The 20,468-nt window shown below is 35.7% G+C and overlaps 1 protein-coding gene across 3 annotated transcripts in view; it reads left to right on the top strand.

Moving 5' to 3' along the window:
- The window catches only part of SMC2 (structural maintenance of chromosomes 2), a 61,354-nt gene that overhangs the window by 35,674 nt on the left and 5,212 nt on the right, over nt 1-20,468 (top strand). For all 3 annotated transcript variants that reach the window (XM_059142206.1, XM_059142205.1, XM_059142208.1), the window contains 7 exons: nt 918-1,042; nt 4,690-4,883; nt 5,878-6,021; nt 9,411-9,605; nt 11,844-12,044; nt 14,030-14,146; nt 17,217-17,377. In XM_059142206.1, the coding sequence (XP_058998189.1) occupies nt 918-1,042; nt 4,690-4,883; nt 5,878-6,021; nt 9,411-9,605; nt 11,844-12,044; nt 14,030-14,146; nt 17,217-17,377 (1,137 nt within the window). The remainder of the gene's footprint in view (nt 1-917; nt 1,043-4,689; nt 4,884-5,877; nt 6,022-9,410; nt 9,606-11,843; nt 12,045-14,029; nt 14,147-17,216; nt 17,378-20,468) is intronic.

The following is a 20,468-nucleotide window of genomic DNA, read 5'->3' as shown; positions in this document are numbered from 1 at the left end:
CAAGAACACTCTAGGGAGTATTTATGTTTTATAAGTTGCTTCCTTCCTTTTTCCTCAGACCTCATGAATTTCTAGTGCCAAACTTCTTTGTGAATTTATTACAGCTTGAAATTTCACTGCAGCTGAATTAGCTAAATACCTTCCAAACAAAGAATTTTCAGCAGCTAGAAATGGGCTAGAATTTTAGGATTTGCAAGAAGAGCACACTGTAATGTTTAAGTTAAGTACTGCACCTTTTCGAACTATCGGTCTCATTACAAAATTTAGGGGAACTATGTGTAATATTTGAAAATGAGAATTGATAACCAGATTTTGAAATTTTGTGTGGTGGTTACATTTTAATGTGTTTTTTTGGTGGGGAGTTATGGTGGAGTTTTTCTTGGTAAGGATCAGTAGGAGAGACCATTTTTAAGGGAACCCATTTATTCCAAGGTTATTTTTAGTATTTTCTAAAATTAAGAGTATTTCTGTATATAGTTATTATCAGTATTGGTCATTCAGAGTGCTTTACCTTCAGTGACCAAATCAGACTTGAATTTCATGCCTCAAAAACATGAGTCATCAAAGCTATTCTTGTAACCAGTGGCATCTTACATTGTTTATATTGTGAGCTTATTTTAGGTAGGAGTCTGTAGTTTATTTTTTTATTTTTATTTTTATTTTTTTAAAGATTTTATTTATTTATTTGACAGACAGATTACAAGTAGGCAGAGAGGCAGACAGGGGGCGTGGAGCAGGCTCCTCACTGAGCAGAGAGCCCGATGCGGGGCTCGATCCCAGGACCCTGAGATCATGACCTGAGCTGAAGGCAAAGGCTTAACTCTCTGAGCCACCCAGGCGCCCCAGGAGCCTGTAGTTTAAATGCATCTCAAATATCAGAAAAGTGATAATTTATTGTAAATTTCTCTGTTTCTAAGGTATCGCCAACTAAAACAGCAGTGGGAGCTGAAAACTGAGGAGGCAGATTTATTACAAACCAAGCTCCAGCAAAGCTCGTATCATCAGCAACAAGAAGAATTAGATGCTCTTAAAAAAATCATTGGTAAGATAAAAACATTCTTTGCTTAACCTTACTTTAGATAGTTTAGATCTCCTCTTTATTATATATTTATTTGAATTAATCACTCTAAATATTTTTATTATTAGATATTATTATTATATTGCCAAATTCTGCCCATTTGCAGCAGTATACATTTCTACCAGTGGCATTGAAAGTTCTCATTTCTCTAAATCCTTTCTTTTCTCAAAAGACTAAAATATCTCCAATCTGATTGTTCTGAAGAGATAGTTCATTAGTATTTTAACTTGCAGATCCTTGATTTGCTGGTAAAGCTTGGGATCTATGTATGTTCCTTGGACCTTGGACATTTTGGTTTCTACTTCTCTGAATTTTCTCTTTCTTTTCCCCATTCTTCTTTGAGTTGTTTATGGTTTGTTTGTATTATGCTTGTACTTAAGAGTTCTGATTTCTTGTAGATTATCTGCATTACGAAAATCTTTTGGTTTATGTGCTTGTCTTTTAACTTTATTTATAGTATTTTTGTTAAATGGAAATTTTAAATGTTTGACGTAATTCACTTTATAGCCGTCTCTACCTCTAATTTTAAGAACTTGTGTTATACTTAATTAGAACTTAATTGTATATGGTAGTTTTAGTTTTTCTCATTCTTTAGGTCAATATTCCCACTAATCGATTTCTTCCCTTTTTATAAAAGTAAAAATTAGCTCACCCCCCCCCAGCCTCTACCAACCTTTCATCTGTTCTCTGTATGTATAGGCTTTTAAAAAATTGGTTAAGATTCCATATATAAGTGATATTGTATTTCTCTTTTTTTCACTTAGCATAATGCCTTCAAGGTCCATCCATATTGTTGCAAATGGCAAGGTTTTCTTTTTTATGGCTGAGTAATATTCCATTGTATATTACATGCATACATTATCTTGACCTGTTCATCCATGGGTGGATGCTTCAGTTGTTTCCATATCTTGGCTGTTACAAATAATGCTGCAGTGACCACCAGGGTCCATATATATATATTTTTTTGAGTTAGTGTTTTGTTTTCTTCAAATACCCAGAAGTGGAACTTTTATTTAGATCATACCTATTTTTTAATTATTTGAGGAACCTCCATACTATTTTCTGTTGTTGCCGCGCCAGTTTGCATTCCCACTAGCAGTGTGTGTGTTCCTTTTTCTCCATGTCCTCTCCAACGCTTGTTATTTCTTGTGTTTTTTGTTTTTTTTTTTTTTTTTAAGATTTTATTTATTTGACAGAGAAAGAGAGATCACAAGTAGGCAGAGAGGGGGAGCAGAGCAGAGAGCCCGATGTGGGGCTTGCTCGCAGGACCCTGAGATCATGACCTGAGCTGAAGGCAGAGGCTTAATCCACTGAGCCACCCAGGCAGCCCTATTTCTTGTTTTTTGATAATAGCCCTTCTAATAGGTGTGAGATGGTATCTCATTATAGTTAGGATTTTTATTTCCCTGATGCTTAGTGATGTTAGTATCTTTTTTTTTTTTTTTAAGATTTTTTTTTTTTTTTTAATTTATCAGAGAGAGAGAGAGAGGGAGAGAGAGCGAGCACAAGCAGACAGAATGGCAGGCAGAGGCAGAGGGAGAAGCAGGCTCCCTGCCGAGCAAGGAGCCCGATGTGGGACTCAATCCCAGAACGTTGGTATCATGACCTGAGCCGAAGGCAGCTGCTTAACCAACTGAGCCACCCAGGCGTCCCCTGTTAGTATCTTTTCATGCAACTACTGACTGTGTCTTCTGTAGAAAAGTGTGTATTCAGATACTGTACCCATTTTTTAATCAGACTGTTTGACTTTTGAGGTATATGGGATTTGGGATATTAACCCCTTATCGATAAATGATGTGCACATATTTTCTCTCATTCATTAGGTTGCCTTTTATTGATGGGTTTTTTTACTCTTGCTTTTTAGTTTGATATTGTCCACTTATCTTTGCTTCTGTTGTTTGCTTTCAGCATGAAATCCAAAGAAAATCACTGCTAAGACTAATGCCAGGGAGCTTATCACTTACATTTTCTTCTAGGAGTTTTATGGTTTCAGGTCTTACATTCAAGTCTTTAACTATTTTGAGTGAAGTTTTATGTGTAGTATAAGGAAGTGGTCCAGTTTCATTCTTTTGCATGTGGCTGTCCAGTTTTCCTAGCATCATTTATTGAAGAAAGTGCCCCTTCTTCATTGTGTATTCTTGGCTCCTTTGTCATAAATTAATTGACCATACATACATGCATGGGTTTATTCCTGGGCTCTGTTTTGTTCATTGACTGATGAGTCTGTTTTTAATGCTAATTCCATACTGTTTTGATTACTATAGCTTTGTATTATAGTTTAAATCAGGAAGTATGTTGTCTCCACCCTTGTTTTTTCTCAAGATAGCTTTGGCTACTCAGAATCTTTTATGACTCCATACAGATTTTAGGATTGTTTGAAAAAATGCCATTAAAATTTTGATAGGGATTTCAACAAATCTGCGGATTGCGTTGGGTAATAACGGACATTTTAACAGTATCCGCCCAATCCATGAGTACAGCATATCTTTCCGTTTGTGTCTTCTTCAATTTATTTTATCAGTGAGTTAACAGTTTTCTGTGTATGCATCTTTCTACCTCCTAGGTTAAATTTTTTCCTAGGTACTTTTTTCTTTTTGATGGAATTATAAGTAGGATTGTTCTCTTAATTTCTCTGACAGTTCATTATTAGTACATAAAACAGTTTTTTGTACGTTGATTTTTGTCCCTACAACTTTTTTGAATATGTCTATTCTGACAGTTTTTTATTGGAGTCTGGGATTTTCTGTATATAGTATGTCACTGCAAATAGAGATAGTTTAACTCCTTTCTAATATGGATGCTTTTGTTTGTTTCTTTCACCTTATTGCTCTGAGTAAGTCTTCTAGTACTATGTTGATGAAAAATGGCAAGAGTCCTTCTTGTCTTGTTTCTGATCTTAGAAGAAAAACTTTCAGCTTCTCAGTATTCAGTACAGTGTTAGCTGTGGGCTTGTCTTGATGGCCTTTTTTATGTTGAGATATATTTCATTTATAACCACTTTGTTGAATTTTGTCATAAGTGGATGTTGAAATTGGTCTAATGCTTTTTCTGCATCTGTTGACACATGCTCTTTATCCTTCATTTGGTTAATATGGTGTACTGCAAATGTTAAACCAGCCTTGCATCCTTGGATATATCCCAATTGATCATGGTGTATCATCCTTTTAATGTATCATTTAATTCAGTTTGCTAATATTTGCTGAAGGTTTTTGTGTCTGGGTTCATCACGGTTTATTAGGCTGTAATTCCCCACCTCAGTGTTCTTGTCTGGTTTTGATATCAGGGTAATAGTGGCCTTATGAGTTTCAAAATGTGCCCTCCTCTTTTTTTTTTTTTTTTCAAAGACTTTAAGGGTAGGTATTAAATCTTTGAATGTTTGGTAGAATTCACCAGTAAAGCCATCTGATCCTGGACCAGGTAGGATCTGTATTTCAACATGACATTTCTAGAATAAGGTTGGAACAGTTAATTTTTTTAAATTTTAACCTCCAGTTTTTCAGGCCATTTTTCCTATTAAAAGGTGAATTTTTAAGGCTTGTATAAACCATTATGTATAACTTCTAATAGTTGAAGGACCTCATTCAGCCACATTTGCCTACTTTATGATGCAGAGGAAAGTGAGGAGACCTTAAAAAACACCAAAGAAATCCAGAAAAAAGCAGAAGAAAAATATGAAGTATTGGAGAATAAAATGAAAAATGCAGAGGCTGAAAGAGAGCGAGAACTGAAGGATGCTCAGGAAAAACTGGATTTTGCCAAAATGAAAGCAGATGCTTCTAGTAAGAAAATGAAAGAAAAACAACAGGTAATAACCTTTATTGAAGTGGAACCAATCTTTTATTGTCAATATAGACATGAAGGTGGTAGAATTTCTTTGCTGGCCTTACTCATCAGTATTCACCACAACATCTAAAAGCACACTGTGCTGCTTTGGGAAATAAATTATTCATCTTCTAAGTCAAAAGACATTTTGCTGGAAGCCTTGTAATGTAGGGTACTAATTGTAAGGATGGGTTGTATTGTCTTGCTAATTTTAGAGAAAGAGCAAAATTGCTTTTTTGTAAATGCTTCACTGAAGAGTGGACCAAAAGCTTGTATCCTGTAGTAGAGCTAAGTCATGTTGGCTTGAGTGGTGACCTTTCTAATTTGGTGATCATCTCTGAATGGATACTGTGAAAGATGGATACAATACAAAGCATGTTACTTTTACAAAGTGCCATTCAGTTGTAGATGGGGGTGATAACTGCTTTTATCTTTTGGATAGTGCCAAAGCTGGAACTTGAACCTAGCTTTTTCTATCTCCGAAGGCTGTGCTCTGAATCACTTTTCTAGACACTTTCATTTAAATCTACTTTTCCTCCTATTCTGTCACTAAATACTGCACAGAGTATCTTCTAACAAACTAAAGGGTATAATGGAAAAGAAGAAAATTGAGAAACTTTTTTTTTTCCGACATCGAGTAATTATATTTTAAAGAAGGCTTTTCCTCTGCTAATTTATCTCTTATGTAGAATTCTGTATTTCTCTCTGTAGGACTAAAAGGATAAAGGAAATAGTTTATGCTAAGTTCTTTGAACCTGTAAAAACTACATACATTTGTCTTTTTTTTTTTTTTAATGTAGGAAAATAAATTCCCTTTCTCCTTCCTTCTTCAGGGGAAACCATTTACATGTATTTTGATAGTTGAATAAGTAAGCTGTGGGTCTTACCTGCATGAGAATCTTACTGATTTTATTGACATGTATATATTCATTTTTCAGTAATAGCCTGTTGAATGTGTAGGTAATGGTTTCTTACAGGAAGTTGAAGCTATCACTCTGGAGCTGGAAGAGCTCAAGAGAGAGCATGCATCCTATAAGCAACAACTTGAAGCTGTAAATGAAGCTATCAAATCCTATGAAGTACAGATTGAAGTAATGGCAGCTGAGGTGGCTAAAAACAAGGTACAGTTTACTTACCGTATTGGAGAAATAGCAAGACAAGAACTATGTGGTAATTCAAATAAGCAAAGTGTAAATAAAAAAATGACTACCGTAGGAGTTTGGAATGGTGTGGGATTGATCACTAAAGAGTAGGGAGAATGCTAAGTGATCAGAGAAACAGCGGATATGGGGAATAGCCATTACCACCCAAAGGGCTGAGCAAGTGCATCCATGGAAGGAACATATTTGGCAAAGAGCCTCATTGTATTTGTAGGGCTGAAAACCAGATCTAGTTAGAGAAGACAAAACTGAGAAGACAAAACTGTGGCCCCCTGGTGGTGAAATTTACTGACGCGGTGAAGCCATCCATAGGGAAATGCCACATGGGATGTCAGGAGAAGTTGGCCGTGTGAACACGCTGCAGAGCCCTGCTCCCCTTTGCTCCTCTGCTGGATGTCAGGGCAGCCATGCGAGCTGCTGGCCCTGGCACTGACAAACTTCCCTTTGAGAAAAGCATGCCAGAACTGGGATGTAAAGCCTCTTTCTACAGTTTCCCTACAGTATCCTTTACTGGGGAGGCTTACTTCAGTTGATGCTGGTGGGGGAGAAATGTTCTGATATCAGAAGCGGGGAAGTAAAGGATGGATTTAGGGCTGAGGGGATTTCACATGATTTTCTGTCACCCGTAAATTCATAGTGGGTAGGTCTTTATTAGAGATTGTCCGTCATGAATATTGGCTACTACTCTCTTGTCCCCCTTTCTTTGATTTTGACTTTGAATTGTTTTGTTTCATATTGAGGTATAATTGATAGGTATTAGTTTCAAGGATATAGCCTAATGATTTATTTGTATATATTGCAAAATGACCACCCCAGTCAGTCCAGTTGACATCCACCACCACACGGTTATGAGTTTTTTCCCTTCTGATGAGAACTTTTACGATCTACTTTCTCAGTAGCTTCTAAATGTACAGTACACTATCACTGACGATAGTCACCATGTTGCTGGATTTTTCAATTATGTTGCTGTTGATACTGTTGGTTAATGATATCTTTGATTTTCATGTTAACTGAATGTAGATAGTTTTCAAAAAGGGAGTTTCATTCAGTTGATCTTCACTGTGGGGTTTTTGCCTGCCTTGTGTCGTCTACTTCTATATTTTCTTGTATGTTTTTCCTTTGAAATGATTGTTTTAATTGCAGCAATATGGTGTTTTGGAAAGTAGGCCTTTCCTCTTCATTCTCTTCATGACTAAATTCAAATTGTTTTTTGTTTTTAACACCTTGACAAATCAATAGAATAACAGTTTTTATTCTTTTTTGAAATTAAGAGATCAAAATGCTTCTCAGCTTTGTGTTTTTGTGTTGCTTATTAAATTTTCTAGTTTCTCTTCAGTTTCTATTTTGCCTCCAAAATAAATTTTAGTTTTTAAAAGTATCTACTTTTTTTTCTGATTTGTCTTAATCTCATATTTTTCATTTTATCCCTCCATATTTTCTGCTGTCTTTCATGGACATCATGTTACAGGATTTTTTAAAAAATTAGATACATGTTTCTAAAGATAAATGTGAAAATAAATTAGCTACTCCATTCTCAATCCAAATAAAGTCAGAGCATGTACCTATTTCCATTTCTCTTTATGGAAAAGTATAAAATGGTGGTTCTGCATTCTAATGCAGAAGGCTCTGCATTCTAAATTGTTTCCTTTTGTTGATAAGAGCATCAAAGGACACCCCTAGGAGGCTATGTAAAGAAATTGCCTACTAACTAATTAGACAAAATGAAAATTTCATTTCTGTTCAACCTTAGTGACAGATTTCTTATAAAAAAAAGACTAAACTAGTCAAAACTGCAATGCAATTTTTTTTTTAAAAGATTTATTATTTGAGAGAGAGCAAGCATAAGCAGGGGTAGCTGCAGAGGAGAGGGAAAAGCAGGGCTCCCCACGGCTCCTCATTGAGTGGGAAGTCCAATGCAGGTCTTGATCCCAGGACTCTGGGATCAAGACCTGAGCTGAAGGCAGACGCTTAACCTACTTAGCCACTCAGACACCCCTGCAATGCAATTTTTAACCTGTAGGCATGAGAGAATCTTCATAAACATGTTTTTTTAGATATGGTGTTAGTTAATAAACCCGTGTCTATTATTTTTCCCTTTGGTTAATATCACCAGAGTATTTTTCACTTTCTTTTCTTGTTCTTCAAAGCTTTCAAAAAGCTAAAATACCTTTAGGTTTTTATATGAATGCCATGATTTATTTTCCTTCCTCAAAAGACCTCTAATGACACAGATTAAACATTATAAGGAAATTAAAGCACTTTGAGCACATTCAGTAACCTAAGCATAACATTATTTTTGATGCTCAAAATGATCATTTCCTAATGAGCATGAATAAAAAGTCACTAAATTTTTTTTTTTTTTTTTTTTTAAGATTTTACTTATTTGACAGAGATCACAAGTAGGCAGAGAGGCAGGCAGAGAAAGAGGGGAAAGCAGGCTCCCCGCTGAGCAGAGAACCTGATGTGGGGCTTGATCCCAGGACCCTGAGATCATGACCTGAGCTGAAGGCAGAGGCGCAACCCACTGAGCCACCCAGGCGCCCTTATTTGTGCGTTTCATCTTGAAGAACCATTCTTCCTTAGAGGCTTGTAGCAGGTTGTCCTACTTCGATTTTTACCTATATATGAGCTAAACTAGGTTTCTTTGGTTTAGACATTTCTGAGAGTTCTTTTAAGATCTAGAATGAAGCAAAGGAGTTTCTGGGGGAAGGGTTTGGTGACAGACTGAATTGCAGTTATAATTACCACTTTGGAGATAGAATAGCTTCAACCTTGGGAAGTAGGGGGATAATAAAAGTCAAAGCAAAAAAGTTTTTCTTTGTACCACAGACCTATTTGTTCAAAAAAGTTTCTCTTATTTTTCTCTTTTGACTCCTGTGCTAGAACCAAACATTATTACTTCAATTGTCACTGGTAGATATGGCTTATATCTATTGAAGGGAAAAGTAGAAAACCCCAGCCAACATTCTCCCCCTCCTGGTAAATGATGTATGAGGATCTGTCATATCTTCTTAACTACCAAAAAAATGCCACTATTCTGAGACTTCAAAAGTTAGATTCCTATAGTCCCCCCCCACCCCCGCAAGTTGATCCCAACTAAGCTGTATCCAGTAGAAACTTTTTTGCTTCCAGAATGAACACTGCATCACACCTTATTACTACTGGTGGAACAAGTTTTCTCCTGTATGTAAATTAGTCATTTTAACAGAGATATAATATGTAGAGGGTTAGGTGACCATCTGCCTGTAATCACAATCCCAATTACCCAAAAGTTTGTTAGATGATCTTTTAATAAACTAAAAATACGTCCATATTACTTTGCTGTATGTTGTCTTCAAATTATGTTTCAGGAGTCTGTAAATAAAGCTCAAGAAGAGGTGACCAAGCAAAAAGAAGTGATAACAGCCCAAGACAACGTAATTAAAGCTAAATATGCTGAAGTAGCAACACATAAGGAACAAAACAATGATTCTCAGCTTAAAATTAAGGAACTGGACCACAACATCAGCAAACATAAACGGGAAGCTGAAGATGCTGCTGCAAAGGCATGTTGTGTTGTTTATTTTTACCCATAATCAGATTTTTGCTTCTGAGTTGTTGAAATATTCTGGTAAACTGCTCAATGAAGAATTCAGTGTAAATGGCAGAACTGCTGTGTAACAGAATTTTGATGCTTACGGCTATTTAAACAGCTTCTCAGCAATGTTCATTTTCACCAAATGGCATAAATATTTTGTTTCTAAATTTCAGGTACTTATCCCTATCTGCAAGATGTTTTTACCAAATAGTGGTCTCCCATGGAACTGACTGTTTTTTAATCCCCAAATATTCATAGAACTATTACTATATTAGTAGTGATAATATATACTATTTACCTTATTTCAAAACGAATTAAAAACTCACCAAAATATATATACAGGCAACTTCTAAAATGAGGACTTAATTGGCTTCCGGATGTCCTTGTGAGGACCAGTACTGTCAGTTTTGCAGCCTCATCTGAAATCCGATGTTCTGCTAAGCAGCTATCTTTTTAAGGTTATCTCCGTTTTTTTGGTCACTCGTTAAAAGTTTCTTCCTTCTATGTAACACAGTGTCTTAAATACTTTAAAAAGAATACATGCTTTTGCAGAAACTCATTACTTGATTAAGAGGCTGCACCCATGAAATCTTAGTAACTCACCTTTCATGTTTTCTGATGAATGTTGAACAGTTTGACGCCTTTTAAATCTTCTTTAGCACCTTTTAAAGTAGAAGAGATTTAACTTCAAAAAAGTCAGAACATACAGAACAGTCACCCCACCCTCTGAAAAGCCATGTATGCCTGTTCAGGTTCATGACTGTATATTTTTCAAATTTTTACTGAAAATTTTATATATATGACAGAAAGGGATACAGCAAGAGAGGGAACACAAGCAGGGGAGCAGGAGAGGGAGAAACAGGCTCCCTGCTGAGCAGGCAGCCCAATGTGGGGCTCGATCCCAGGACCCTCGGATCAAGACCTGAGCTGAAGGCAGACACTTAACGATTGTGCCATCCAGCCACCCCTCATGACTTAGTTTAAAAATATGTATTTTTTAATAGTCACATCATTAATATCCTCATATTTTGTTATTACTGATTTCCATTAGCCTGGTAGCCTGGTATTAGTGAATTCACTGAAATATTACCAATGTTAATATTACTGTTAATAACTTTTTATAATTGAAAATGCCAGTAGTGGTGATTGTTGGGGGATTTTATTTATATAGTTAAGGAAGTGAAAAGGAGATTCACAAGTGGAACTGCTAAAAAGTTAAGGAGTTTTTGAAGTATGTAGTTTATCAAGTATTTATTGCATTCCAATTATTATCAGATAGTAGGCCAGGCACTAAAGATAAGGGTAAGCAACATGTACCCAGAATGCCTTCATAGAGCTTACGGATCAGCAGGGAAGGCAGACTGGAAATGATCATCTTTGGAGCCTGGAGGTGAGACTGTACCCATGGAATTAGTAAGGATAAATAAATTGACAAGGATTAGATTCTACCAACCAACCTTAAATAATTTTAGTAGAAGAAAGTTTTCCTTAAGCACTATAATTTAAAATTTTTAACTATTAATAGTACATAAAGTACATTTTTATGCCTTGTCAAAAAAGAGAGTTGCTAAGGGAATAGAGTCAATGTTTAGGGTGGTTTTTTATTTACTAATTCTCAGAATTGTCAGTCAGAATTAGGCTTTCACAAATTTACCAAATCTAAGACTTAAGTAATTCTATAAGAATTTTAACTTTTACAAGTTGTTTTTGAAGCAATTGATTGAGTTTAGTAAAATCTGAAGGAGTCTTATCTGGATTATATTTCATTCTAATGGAGAGGTATTTTACATATGCTTTTTGTAAATATGTGTGAGCTGCTGGCTCTTCTTCTGAGGCTTAAATAATAGGAAGATCTTTTTTTTTGAGCCTATCCTCCAGGTAAAAAATTTCATACTTAGTATAGGTTTACTGTTAACAGTAAACCTCAGTTTTATAAATGAGTCATTAATTTAAAATTACTAAGTACTTAAGCTTTTTTTAAAGATTTATGTGAGAGCGTGAGCACAGGGGGGGTGATGGAGAGGGAGAGAATCCTCAAGTTGACTCCCTGCTGAGTTTGGATCCCAAGACCCTGAAATCATGACCTGAGTCAAAACCAAGAGTCAGAGGCTCAATCAACTGAGCCAGCCAGGCACCCCCAAGAAACTGGTTTTTAAATATCTATTTGTAAACAATGATAGATGCTTCTATTAACCTCTGTGGCTAGGTCTCTAAAATGCTGAAAGACTATGACTGGATTAATACAGAGAAACACCTCTTTGGGCAACCTAATAGTGCCTATGATTTCAAAACCAACAACCCCAAAGAAGCTGGTCAGAGACTTCAGAAGTTGCAAGAAATGAAGGAGAAACTGGGGAGAAATGTCAACATGAGAGCTATGAATGTTCTGACAGAAGCTGAAGAGCGGGTAAGTCCTTTTCCTTTGACTGGCCATCTGAGTAGCTTTGATGGCTCTCTGACCCCAGCAGTAGTTACTGGAGGAAATCTTTTTCTTGATGCCCTTCATAGTAAATTAGTTTCTATTTTCCCCTTTTCAGTTCTTTTCTTATTTCATTGTTTTGCATCATCAATTATTTATATATTCTGTTGTATATAACTTTTCTGTTGGTTTTGCCATGAACATATTCTACCCTTTTCTTATTCTTGGTGTAAATAAAAACTATACTTTCTGTCCTGGTTAACTTCTCACTTTCTAACCTTTCTTTCACTTGCCTTGAAAGGGCTTTAGAAAATCAGCCTGCTATCTGCCTCCTTACCAGTCATTCCATAGCTATTGTCTTCCTTAAGACTCTAGGGTATAATAGAATCATTACATAAGTAATGACTAATAGTGTAATATGCGTAAGCACTCCTCTACTAATCTGTATGTCCAGCAGCATCTTCTCTTTTTAATGCTCACTTACTTGATAATGTTTTCCATCTCCCCACCCTGACAAAAAACTTCTCTAGTCTGCCATGTTAGAAGAGAAATCCACAGGGGAAAGCCGTCTGTATTCTTGGCAGCTCTATAGGAAAGCCCTCTGAGTAATTTTATATTATGCCCTATACCTTCTTTAATTTTGCAAAATTCTATTAGAGTTTGTATCATAGAGTTATGAGAGGTCTCTAAAAGTGATAATGCTTATGAACTCAATTACTTTTAAGAAGTTTTGCTATAATGGGGTTTTTTTGGTAATCATTATTGACATTAGTACCTACAAAGAATCTATATTGTGTTAGATCACAACACGAGCATTATTAGCCTATTTGGTATCTATCTATAAAGTGTTCCAGCTAATTTTTATTTCTCCATTAAAGCTTTGCAATATATGTCATATTTGTGGGAGAAAATCTTTGGTCTGAATTTGAACTGCCTATCATCATGAAACTTACTTGTTTGCTTTCATTAGATAAGGATAACTGGTCTAATATTTTTTAAAAGAATTCTCCCACTGCCACTTCCTTACCAGAGGGAAAGCTTTATTGTTAAGTAAGATGGCCTTTTTTGTTGTATTTTGTGTCTGTCCAAATAAGAAACTACATGGAGTTATACAAGGAATAAGAGAAAATTGTAGAGAGGTTTTAGGAGCTTGGGCATAAAGCAGAGAGAAAGCAAGGGAGCGAGCAGGACTGACTGGAAGTTTCAAGGAAGAATTTGGAGCCTCCTTTTAGGCTTTGAGGAGAAATGAGTTAAGACTTGTAGAAAGTTCTGCTGCTACTCAAGGTGTAATTATCCTTCTGCAGCCTCCCTCAATTATTTTTTTTTTTTTAATTTTGTTGTGAGTTACCACATTAACCAGGAAAAGACCACTCTGAAGATGCGATGTTTGAGCTGAAATTTGAGGCACCAATTATGTCAGATACAGAGAAAGAGCATTCTGGGAAGAGAGAACAATGCAGGGGCTAGAAGGCTGTAATGAGCTTATTATGTTCAAGGAACTGAAAAAAAGACCAGGATCAGGGCTGGATCAGGGCGAGGAGTGGGATTCCAAAAAGTCAGAGATAGGGCTGAATCATGTAGGACTCCTATATCATGATGAGGAATTGAACTTACATATCACTGCTTAGACTGACCTTAAGAGGAAAGCATGCCCGGGCTACTTTTGAGTTTATACATATGACACACTTCCTTTTTTACCTTGGCTGCTAGAAAGATCTGGTGGAAGTATTAGAAGAATCAAAATAGCTTGTCCTATAAATTCTCAATAATAGCAACTAAATTTTACCTATAGGTGATGTATTTATTACTTTCTTCATGATTTGGTTTACGTTATGACTCTTAATACAGTTTATTTTTCCGGTAAACAGGAGTATATATTAATATATAAAAATGAAACCTCTTTTCCTGACTGAATTCTGGAATGTAAAGAAAATTTTATACTTTTCCTTTAAGTATGCTTTTTATCTTACTAGTATAATGACTTGATGAAGAAGAAGAGAATCGTAGAAAATGACAAATCCAAAATCCTTGCAACTATAGAAGACCTTGACCAGAAGAAAAACCAAGCCCTAAATATTGCTTGGCAAAAGGTATTTGAACAAAAAATATTATCATTTATTTTATATGAGGCAAGGATGAAGAATATTGTCAGGTTTATACATGGAGATATTTAAAAAATATTTAATATTTAATTTAAAATGGCTGATTTATGTTTGAATGAGGTACACACTCATGCATTAGTTAGAACCTTCTAGACTTTTAAATCCATCTGTCCTTTTGGACTTGACTGGTACCAATTTGCAAAGGTAAGTTTATGTCCCTCCATCATACTCTTACTCTGACAGTCTACTTCTCTGGTTCCTAGGTTAAATTTCTAACTTTCTAGATTTCTTTTTTCATTCTTAACCTTGTTTCCATGTCTATGTTACTGTCAAAGGAGATACCATTTGTCTGAAACCTTAGATTCTGTCTAATATCTGCCATATCCCACTGCTTGAAGCTGGAAGCAGTTTCAGTTTTGCCCTGGGAAAGCTCTATTTGTTGGAAAGCACTTCCCAAGGACGGCCCCCTTTGGTTCTAACTTTCTTGGTTTCTCTTGCCCAGGCTGACAGAAGTCAAATACTCCTTCTCGAACATTTCTCTAACAAGACATATTCAATTACAAGTTATTAATTACCAATTACAAGTTATTAATTATTTCATTTCAGAATTTACATAATCATTTACATTTCAGAATTTGTAATTATGCATCCTATACATCTTTAGCAAAGCATTTTGTATGTTAATAATCCTATAACTGATAGTTAACCATCCATGTTTTACAGATGAAAAAAATTAAAGCTTAGGAAGTTGAAATAGCCTAAGATCATATAGCCCAAGGTGGAAAAACTGGAATTCTCTTTTCCTAAAATAGAATCAAAGTTAAAATTGCCTTTAGTTTCTAACTGCTGTCGCCCTTGTTGCCCTTAAAAAATTGGGCAGTAAGCAAGGAAGTTTAGAATTCTTTCACTGGACTGACATTCAGCAAAATCCCAAGTACCTTTTTTATTTTGTATTATGACAACTTTGGCAGATTTCAAGATTCTAGACTATTATTTCTGCTTCCCTGGCTGCATGTATTTGTCTCCTTTAGGATAATTCCTTAGCCTCTTAGTGGACGTTTTCCTGTATCTATCGTAGCAAAAGACTCAGCCAAGACACTGTAAACATAGTTACTGTGCATTTTGGTACTTTAACAATTCCGTGCCTCTAGGATTTAATTGCACATCTTGCTTTTTTGCTTTTTTAATTCTGTAATTATCAGAATTCTGAAAACTTCATTTTCAGTAATGGCAGCACAATTATCCTTTTCAGTCACCTTGTTTTTACTACTTTATAACTTATTTTCCGTGTTCCATCTCCCTTTGGTGGTTGCTTTTTTAAAATGCATGCAAAAAGTTGGTCCCATTATTCTTGTATAAATGTGGATTTAACACTGGATCTGAAAGGTTTTGTCTCTTGTTTTTTTCCCCATGGTTCCTGGATTTAGTACAAATACAAATTTATCCTTTAAATTGATGTTCCCCCAATTTCCAAGGTTCTCTCAAAGCAGGAAAATTTATTGAGTGCTTATTATATGTCCAGTATTATTCTCATATTTTCTCATTTAATCCTCACAATAACCTATTGAGGTAAGTAGTATTATTATCAGCATTTTATATTTCCTTCTGGCTTCTAGCACACTGGATTCAGAAAGCCAGAGTAGTTATAGCATTGGCTATGTTTATTTTTCTGTTTCCTTCTTAACCATATTGGATTTTCAGAATTTGATCACATTTCACCCTTATATCTGTCAATGAATGTAGTGCATTGTTTTGTCTTGTATAGGGTTGTATTCATTTCTGCCCATTAACTGATATGTTTCTCTTACCCTTTGGAGGAATTTGCCCATGGGATCCATAGTCATGTTCAGGGTTTAGTACTAGTCCACTGTTTTAATCCTCTGTTTAGTGCTTTTCTATTGCCTGGCCAAAAAATTAAAGAAAAAGAACCAAAGGTATTTATAAGTACTTTGCTGTCTTTATCATCCCAAGAAAGACAGTGGTCCTCTCCATTGTGATGAACCTCACCTAACTTTAGAAATCTACCCCAGATAAAACTACAACCTATTAACTTGGTGTAGGATGTTACTCAGCATGTATGCAATTGCTCTTAAAACTATATTCCTTAATAAATCTGTATATTCTGATTTTATATATCTAGATCTCTTCATTAGCACAAATATTCATGCACTTGAATTTGAAGATTTCTCTAGAGAATATGATGGTCAGATTTTCATGGGTTTGTGCCTGTGTATGCACACATTCAAATTTGCTGAATTCTAAGATTATTAGTTGTATATTCAAAGACAAATGACCAAATTCTTAAATCATTGATCAAATGTGTATGCACAAAAATTACCCAGTTACGATTAAATATTGACCCTAAATCTCTAGGTAATTTACTGTGGCTTGATGGAGATAAGTCAAACAGCTTCTTTAGCCTTTTTCTATTGGGGTCCAGTCCTGTTCCTGTCTTTTGACAACTTCTTTGGCTGGAAGAAGCCTACAGAACAGGACCATTTGACACCTTGACCAGATCTGGTGGTTTAATTTCATGCCTCTTTTTTTCCTAAACTTCGCCTTGATCTTAGATTTTTTAAGGTTAACTGAAACAAGTTTTATTTATAAGAAAACGTGTTAATGCCAAAAAGCATTTTTTATTTCTGCCTCTCCCAATTGCAGCTTGAGTCTCCTATCATATAGTTGTGTGTCTCTAAAGATTCCTATAATACAGCTTACAAAAGTCAGAATTTCAGGGTACAGTTAGAAGTATAGCCTTTAGTTCCCATTGGAAGTTAGAGCAGAGTTTAGTAAGTTTTTTCTGTAAAGGGGCAGGTAATAAATATTTCTGGCTTTGTGAGCCATATAGTCTCTGCTGTAATTACTAGACTACTATTTTAGTGCTAACAGCCATAGACAATATATAAATGAATGGGCAGGGCCAGATTTGTCATAACCTGTCAAAACCTGAGTTAGTAACAGATATAGATTGAAGATCCACTTACCAACATTTGATTAAAATATTATAGAAGGCTTTCCAAGAATAATCTTTTTTTTGGTTGTTGTTTTTTAAATCCAGGTGAACAAGGACTTTGGATCTATTTTTTCTACTCTTTTGCCTGGTGCTAATGCTATGCTTGCACCACCAGAGGGGCAAACTGTATTGGATGGTCTGGAGTTCAAGGTTGCTTTAGGAAATACTTGGAAAGAAAATCTAACGGAACTTAGTGGTGGTCAGAGGTGAGTAATCCCTTTGCAGTATTACAATTTCTCATTCCTCTTACTTTATTATAATCCATCCGCTCAGAGTTAAGCTAAACAAAATTGAAAAATGGTTGATAATCTTTACATGTAGGATTTAAGAACTTAATTTGTAAGAATGCAGGTTTTTTGTTTGTTTGCTTATTTGTTTTTAAGACCTTTTGATAAATATAGTAGGCAACGGGGCACCTGGATGTCTCCGTTGGTTGAGCGTCGGCTCAGGTCACGATCTCGGGGTCATGGGATTGAGCCTCGAGTTGGGCTCCATGCTCAGTGGGAAGTCTGCTTAAGATTCTCTCCCTCTTCCCCTGCTTGTGTGCATGCGCATGCTCTCTCTGAAATAGATAAGCCTTTAAGATAGTAGGCAACTAAGGAGAAATAAGGATAAGTGATTAGAAAACTAGATAAAATATATGAAAAACAGTTGTTTTTAGATTTTGGGAAATGACACCTGAGTGCAGTGAAACAAAGTGCTGAGCTTAGTGTTCATCCCAGCTTTCTCTGTAGGAGAAGTTTCTGGTTTGCAAGTGCACACAAAGCCTCACTAAAGTGGTCTCACTAAATTAAAGAAACAGAATTTTGGGAGGCCCCAACTTAGCATTCAGTCTGAACTGTCCCTGAGGTGAAAGGAACACTGCACACAGCAGAGTGCATCACATACCTTGAAGAAAGCAAGCTGATCCTCATGTCCTTGAGACTAACATAACACAGTATCTGGCATCTGATAAAAAGTACTGGACAGAAATCAAGAAAATGTGGCTCATAGCCTAAAGAAAAAGTATTCAATGGAAAGAGACCTGGAAATGACAGGTGATAAAAATAGAAGACAAGGAAGTTACAGAATTATGTTACTTATTTCCAAGAATTACAGGGAAAAAAGAACCTATTAGAATTTCTGGAGATAAAAAATACGCCCCAAAGTCAAAGTTCACCAGATTAGACAGTGTAAAAGAAACCTAAATGACTTTGAAGACAGAGAAAATAAAAACTATTAAAGCTAAAGTGAGAAACAGAAAACTCTAAAAATAGAGCTTCACTGACCATCAAGCCAACTAACATACATGTATTTGGAGCTCCAAAAACAGAGGAAGAGGCAAAACAGAAAAATACTTGAAATAGTTAGCCCAGAATTTCCCAATTTGATGAGCTATATAAACCCACAATCTTCATTTCTGTGAATCCTTAATAGGATTAACACATCCCCTGCCCCCTCCCCTCCTCCACACACATACAATAATATAGCAGAGTATGTTATATGAAATTGTGGTTTTTATATGCCAGTGATTCGAAAAATCTTAAAACAGCCAGAGACAAAGAGACATATTACATGGCAAGGAATAAAGATAAAAATAACTTCAGGCTTATTGTCAAAAATTATGCAAGCCAGAAATTCGGAACAACATCTAGAAAGTGCTAAAAGAGAAACATGTCAACCAAGAATTCTGTCTGATCAAAATATTCTTCAAATTGAAGTCAATATATTTTTTTCAGAAAAACAAAAGCTGGAGGAGTTTGATCCCAGCAGAACTGTGCAAAGTAAAGTTTTCAGGTGAAAGGAAAAGAATACCAGAAGAAAACTTGGATCTACAGAAAGGAATGAATAGTGTTGAAAATAGCATGTTCTAGGCTTCAGGGAAGTTTTTCCAAGCCTTGCACAGTGAGTCAGACAATGAGCATACTAAAGAGAAACTTAGGTCATGTGGCCTAACTCATCACCTGCTGCAGAGAGCCAAATAATTAAAACCTCCTGAAAGAGAAATTGTGGGTATTCACATAATTAAAGATGGTTAGTTACTTTGTATTTTTTCCCTTGAGGATGTGCAATTCTAGTCCTTAAATTGTTCTCACGTGCCCTATAATACCATCATGTAACTCTTAATGTATGTAGAAAATACTAAGACCTGTTCATTTTTCTTGTGAAAACCTTTGTCATTTTTATGATTAGAATAGTGGTCCCTTGATTTAAATATTTTAACAGCATAAAACACCTTCTGGTGACTATTAAAATTGAATTCCGTAGTTCAGATCCCAGTATCTAACTTTTTTTTTCTTTGCTGATGTCCTAGAAAATGTTTAGAGGAACACCTAAAATGTATGCTTATTTTATTGGGTCCTGAAAACTATTTCCATAATTAAGATGATGTGAAATTATTTCTACATATATACCATTATTTTAGATGTATATCCAGCACAGTAGTTTAACTCTTGGTGAGTTGTTTTGTTTTGTTTTGTTTTTCCTGAAAGATAAGTTGAAAGGAAACTCAGGGTCTTAAGCATTTGGCACAGAGAAAGCCAAGGAAAAATAATTTTTAGGTTGGTTGAATGACCTCAGCTCCCCTCTATGGTGGTAGATGTCAGTCTCACTATTTTTTATTGCACTGTTTCATTCATTGCCTTTGCTAGAAATTTTGGTTTCACCTTAAACATCGAGAAAACCTTTTTTTTTTTTTTTAAAGAAAAAAATATATAAGAATTATGATTCTTCGTGCCAGATTAGAACAAAACCAGGGACAGTTACAGGGGATGGTTAGCTAGAAGAGAGCTGAAGAGGACCTATAGAATCTGGCTAACTACAAATTTTAAGTAAGTTGTATTATTAGGGTTTTCCGGAGAAACAGAACCAGTAGGGTGTGTATGTGTATGAAGAGATTCTTTATAAATGAGGAATTGGCTCATCTTACTGTGGAGGCTAAAAAGTCCCACAATTTATTGTCTGCACGCTGGAAACCCAGGAGGGCCAGTGGTGTAATTCAGTCTGGGTGTGAAGGCCTGAGAACCAGGAGCACTGAGGCTGAATATCCGTGTCCCAGCTCAAGTAATGAGGCAGGAAAGAACAAATTCTTTCCTCTGCCTTTCTTACTATTGAGTCCTTTGGTAGGAAGTATGGTGTCTACCCACATGGGAGAGGGTAAACTGCTTTACTGGGTATTCCAGTTCAGATACAGATTTCACCCAGAAATACCCTCACAGACAAACCGAGAAATGAAGTTTAATCAAATATTTGAGTACTTCGTGATCCAGCTAAGCTGACATACAAAATTAAGCATCACATAGTAATTGTTTGAACTTC

This window comes from Mustela lutreola, chromosome 12 (assembly GCF_030435805.1).
Source record: "Mustela lutreola isolate mMusLut2 chromosome 12, mMusLut2.pri, whole genome shotgun sequence".
Classification (NCBI taxonomy): Eukaryota; Metazoa; Chordata; class Mammalia; order Carnivora; family Mustelidae; genus Mustela; species Mustela lutreola.
This window is presented reverse-complemented; position numbering and strand designations above follow the sequence as displayed.